Raw genomic sequence first — 5,978 nt, forward strand, 5'->3', positions numbered from 1 at the left:
TATATATATATATATATATATATACACAGTATATACATACATACATACATGTTATATAGATGCTGTTCCCTAATTTAACCAATAGAAAAACATGTGTCGAGTGTGTATCTAAAGTGAGAGCTGACCTTCCTGGTTCTCTTTCTCCTCTCCGATGCACTTGCTGATGGAGTCAGAAAGACCCAGAGTGGATGATGTGGACATCTTCCCCAGTATGGTCTCCAGCGATGGACCTTTCTGCCTGGGAACACCTCCGTCCTCCTCCTCTCCCTCCTGCCTCTTCTTCTCAAGTTCGATCAGAGCCTCCAGCGTCAGCTCGCCCACATCTTTACCAAAGTGCTTGGCCACGGCCTCCAGCTCGTCCTCCTCCAGCTCCTCGTCAGTGGCCTCTGCAGTTGGCGTTGACGTGATGTCATCAGCGGTGGTTTTTTCTAAGAGATACGGTGAAGGAAACGAAAGTTTAAATGTGTTGCTAACAACAAGTAAAAGTAAAGTGACCATTTCTAAGACCTGCAGAACAGAAGCTTTTTGAGCTGAAACATCTTTGAGAGGCTCCAGCTGCCACCTTCTAAATGGTCAAGGATGGAATTGACCTCCGTGACTGAGAGCTTTACAAACTTTATCCAGAAAGACCAACATATTTTCTTAGTGTGAGGGTGTCCTCACATGGACTCAAAAACATGTCACTCTGGTCAACAGTTTATTCCTGTTATCAGACAGAGAACTAAAAACAAATGACACTTAGTGTCAGAGAGCCACAGGAGCTGGAAAAGTCTGAACACAGTCACACCACTCCCACTGAGTGTGTTTGCTTTCAGATTGAACATCTGTGTGGGTGTGAGAGAGGAAAACAGAGCCAGAGTCAGAGATAAAAAACTGGGAGATAAAACCAGAAGGTGACTGTGATTAGATGGTATTTTCCAAGGGTGTGTGTGTGTGTGTGTGTGTGTGTGTAGATGGTCTGAGGTGAGGAGGTCCCAACTAATGACTGACTGACCACAGTGTCATGTACTCTAACAACCTGATCACTAACATCACAAGATTCATGTTAAGCAAATGACTAATAATCTGTTTATTTGGCCCAGTTTAGTAATCATACATAATTAATGGACCATAATGTCTGTGACCACACGCAGACGGGAAGAACAGAGCAGTGGTCAGGATGCTGGGAAATCGGTCCAACGTGTAAACACTACATCAGTGACCGTCAACTGGCAGCCAGCGGGCCAGACTGGATGGTTCGGCGGGCCAGATTGGGCCCCCGGGCCACTAGTTGGTGACCACCTGACCACTGTTCTGTTCTTTAACAGAGGTGTAATGTCTGTCCAGAATAATTCTGCTCCCTCTACACTTCACTGTGAGGAACCTTGTGTTTTGGCCACAGTAATGGAGCAACCATCGTTGGTTTACATTTGTGATGACTTCACATGAACCACATGACTCATGCCGTACCTTCTTTAGCGTAAGCGGCGTAGATTCCGCTCAGTTTAGGTCGGCACTTCTGAATCTCTGTGTCTATCTCATCTTCGTACCAAAGGATTTCATCTGTGGCAGATTAAACAACAACAACAACAATAAATCAGTGACAATCAGACGCCGTTTGTCACAGACTTCCACTGAAACATTTCAGAGCTTTAAATTACAGTTTTCCCTGCAGTTCCATATAATTAGACTATAACGTGCCCGTGACATGGAGCATGGTTAATTACATGTGCAGGACATAAGTCAAGTGGAGAGACACCAAGTCATTTTCTCTCCTGGCAGTTGAACTTTTACTTTTTTTCTTGTTACATGACTGGACTTTCTTTAGGTGAAACGTCAGGATGTCCAAACCTCGTTTCTGACACAGACTCACTGAAAAGAAACCAAACAAATGTATTTGCTTCATTCAGACTCAGGTCATTACCTTCGACGTCATCGATCTTTTGTTTCAGCTCAATCTCCACCTACACAAGTGAAGAGAAACAGAATGAAGGTGAACAGAGAGAGGAGAAAAGAAAGTTCAGTCGTCCTCCAAGGGTCAAGCCGAGATGCAGCCCACCTCCTGGACACCAGAGGTAGGCCGGTGGAGACACTGAACCCACTGCTGTGTTTAAAATAATAGAAACAGGTCCCACACTGGTCCATGTGCTGGACTGAATAGTGGGTCAGAAGTGGCCCACAAATTCACAGAATATGGGTCACAATTTTATCTCAGACCAAACAACTGAACCAGAAAAAAGGCTTTGGTTGAATTTGAATCCTGTTGTCCAGACTGTAGGCACCAGGAGTGGGCCACTGAATTTTATCAGTAATTCTTTTGATCAATTACTAGGCATTTCAGTCAACCCCATTAGAATTCAGTGCCACCCCACGAAGAGATGTCACCCCAAGGTTGAAAAACACTGCTTTGACAAGCCGTCGGATGTACAGTGGCCCAAACAAAGAGTCTACATCAGCAGAAGTGTGAGCTGAAGGTCAGTGAAGAAACAGCTCCTCAGTCACAGACTCTCTCTGGAGCAGAACCACAGTCCAGCGTCTCCTCCGTGTTAATGGCTAAAATGTTTGACTCTAAAGGTTAATGTTCTTCATTAAGTGCAGACTGAAGCCTGAGGCTAGAAATAAAGCAGCAGGAAAATGATCAACTCAGATTCCAACGATACATTTGAGAGGAGCCAGACATCACACAGCCAGCCTTCATCACACCTGCTGGAACTTCTTCTTCTTCAGTCCTGCTGTGTAGCACGGAGGGTCACACTCTCCGTCCAGATCCACCTTCATGAACTCCTCAATGGTCAGCTGACTAGTGGGCGTGTCCTCAAACTCGTTCAGTCTGAGGGAGAAGAAGAAGAAGACACCACCGAGTCAATCTGCATTCAGTCTGAGGGAGAAGAAGACACCACCGAGTCAATCTGCTGAAATTAAATGGGACATTCTGGCAGGTGGAGACTGAAAAAATATATAAATATTTTTTACTGCACTCTGTTTGTAGATAACATTGGTTAAGATTTTTTATTCTGAAAGTTTAACGTTTTTTAATTAACCTAAGGCAACTCTCAGCCTTGTTTTTTATTATATTCTTAAAAGTTACCAAAAAGAATTTGAAAGACATTTGCCGATGTAGAAATCATTACACAGGAGGCAGGTTATTGTCAGTAACATGTGCTTATCTGGGCATTTGTTAAGTGTTACATTATACAGAGGGTAAACAAAAATAAAAACAGACCTTTTTCTGAGAGTGGACTCACAGACTTTGACAACACTGACGATTTCTTTGGTGGTTCGACAGAAGTCGTGCATACGGGCGGCGACCAGAAGAGCTGGAAACAAACAAACAAAAACATCTTTCTGAAGTCTGGAGGTAAAGACTCCTGTAGAGTCGAGGTTGGACATTTGTCAGACTTCACCACAGACAGTTTCTGCAAGATTTATTCTATGATTTCTTTTCAAGCATCAGGATTTAAACCAGCAATCCTCAGATTATAATTTCACTCTTAATTACTAGGTGACAGATGGTATATTCTGACTCATCAGTCATCAGGCCTTATATTTAGTCAGACCTGACTCTGGTCACTCCCAGTGAGGATCATCTTCAGTCAGCAGTGACTTATATATTAAAACCCATTGCTGCAAAAACCCTGTTTTGAAGCATTATATTAATGGAGCTGTGTGATAAAGTACAGAGTCAGTCTTGAAGGATTATATAACAATCATTACAGTCGCCACACTAAACAGCCTGTTAAAAAATAGATGCTCACACTGGAGCTTAAAAGCCCAACAGTCTGAAGGAGCTCCATCCAACTTTAACAACAACTCTGCTGGTTTCTTTCTCTTTTGTAACAACACCGGTCTTAAACCTATGTCTTAGTGCTCCAGTCGTCTTCATCACAGTCTGATTTAGCGTCAACCTCAAAAATAGCGCCACCTGTGGCTAGGGCTGGGTGTCAATCAAAAAATATACATACCAGTAAAATACCGGTTCCTGAACGATACTTTTTTCAATAGCATTTTTTTAATACTAGATCTGACAAAAAGAATACTGGATTTAGCTTAAAACCTAAACTTGGCACCGAAAGACAAGGCATTTTTTAATACTCTCTACTATCGATGTATTTCAGTCGGTGCTATAAAAGAACCGAAGTTCAGTACCAGGCCTACCTGTGGGGGACTGTTACCTGCTCCACAGAGACCAGATGGCCTCCGTCCTGTGTGCATCCAATCTCTTTTCATCCTCTGCACCAGTCTCAACGCCGTCATGGAGACTTCGTGGTTCTTCTCACCAAACTCCAGCATGTGAGCGAAGCGGGGGATGTACAGGCACGGGTCTGCAGATAGAAAAAAAGCAAGACAGGCTGATCACTGGTGAATGTGTGATAAAATAAAAATAAACTCTCCCACTGATTTCATACTGAGAGTGCACCAGCGTCTCAGATGACAGAGACAGGTTTTTTTTTTGGTAACGTGAGGCGTCCTGACCCCACGGTCTCAACTGCAGGTCCATGAGATCACCAGGTCTGCGGTGTTTGACCCCTTAACGTGTCTTTGAAGTCCACATGGACAAAGTGACCTGCAGTTGCTCCTGGAAACCTGACAACTAACAATCAAGTGCTGAACAGCAGGTGAAATGATCAAAGAGCGAGTGAGTAACAGAAGCTCCGAACCAGCGTGTTTCTGTCAACTGAACCGTGACAGCTAATGGGTTTTAAAGGAAACGTTCAGGGTTTTTTTATTTTTTTGTCTGGAAACTTATGTTAGTGCGGCTTTGTTCATTACAGACATAAGGTTAAATAACATTTTCCAAGTTTAAAGCTAGTGTTTTAAGAAAAATAATGACATCTATAAACAATTCTGTCACTTTGTCACAGATAAAGCTTCACTTTTTTTTAAAGAAAACTAAGCAGCATGTTGTTTGGTTCATGCTCTTTTTTAAATTTTGACAAATATTTAGTAGTTTATTTTCTATAGTTGCCAAAATTGTTTTAAGCTAAATACAAACAATGAAAATACAAGCTAGGTCCCAGTGGAGCTCTACTAATTCTCTATACGAATGTCATGCAGCACTGTCCTATAAAAATCACATCTAGTCAGTTTTGTGCTGCAGCTGCAGAAAAGAAAACCCCGGGGTTAATTTTCATCTGTGCAGAGTCAAATTATCAGTGTCTGACACATCGGTGGGCACCTGTGGGCTTCTCCAGTAAAACCAATCTCCAGCTGCTGATCAGTTCCAGTTTCAAAAACCCACAGAATTTTAATGAAGCTGAAGAACAGCTTCATTTTTTCCATTTAGAGCAGCTTTTTTTCAGCTGGCAGGAGAACAGTGGGCATTTTTTCCTCAATTGCAGTCCTTAAGCATTTCTTATGCCTCGCTTTTGGTAATGTATATCATAAACTTTATGGAAAACACTTGTGATTCAGCTGAGAAGAAGAAAACACACCTGCTTTTATCACGGAACCTCTGTCAGGTTGGCAGTTTTACTCTGCTTTCATTCTCAAAAGAAACTATGATCCATCCATACATGTCATGGGTTAAAGAAATAGGGGTTTTTAAATTTTGTTGCGTTCAACAAAAGACGGACAGGAGTGGTCTGAGGAGTACTAAGATGTTGCAAGAAGAAGTGTGAAAGACACTTTGTTTAACCTCACTTTTTGATTCAGGTGACATGTTTTTGAAAAACTTTTCCACAGACTTTTACAATAAAAATGTGGCCCAGCAGCATTCTAATGAAACGTATGAACCTTTACAGACCAGGATAACATGGACAACAACGAGTGAAAGCAGGAAAACGCAGGAGTATTTCTAACAGAAAGTGAGTAATGGGAATGCAGCCTGCTGCCAAAATTAAACTGGAGTCGATTTTCCTCCGTGTAGACAGAAAGGTGGAGTGTTTGTGCTTGGCTGAAACAGTGGAGTCAAATGTCTTTGAAGTTAGAAGCAGCTTTTAAAGAGTGGTCCAGTGGAAAGCTGGTATAGCCAGCTGGTAATAGGATCCAGATTCACCACC

At 42.4% G+C, this 5,978-nt stretch overlaps 1 protein-coding gene across 1 annotated transcript in view; it reads right to left on the minus strand.

Moving 5' to 3' along the window:
- brf1a (BRF1 general transcription factor IIIB subunit a) overlaps positions 1-5,978 on the minus strand; it is a 54,212-nt gene that overhangs the window by 29,837 nt on the left and 18,397 nt on the right. Inside the window, exons 7-12 of the mRNA XM_008315763.3 lie at positions 4,152-4,301; positions 3,203-3,296; positions 2,683-2,809; positions 1,904-1,943; positions 1,450-1,542; positions 126-428 (exon numbers count right to left, since the gene is read on the minus strand). Of these exons, the coding sequence (XP_008313985.1) occupies positions 126-428; positions 1,450-1,542; positions 1,904-1,943; positions 2,683-2,809; positions 3,203-3,296; positions 4,152-4,301 (807 nt within the window). The remainder of the gene's footprint in view (positions 1-125; positions 429-1,449; positions 1,543-1,903; positions 1,944-2,682; positions 2,810-3,202; positions 3,297-4,151; positions 4,302-5,978) is intronic.

The sequence above is a fragment of the Cynoglossus semilaevis genome, chromosome 1 (genome assembly GCF_000523025.1).
Source record: "Cynoglossus semilaevis isolate Cse_v1.0 chromosome 1, Cse_v1.0, whole genome shotgun sequence".
NCBI lineage: Eukaryota > Metazoa > Chordata > Actinopteri > Pleuronectiformes > Cynoglossidae > Cynoglossus > Cynoglossus semilaevis.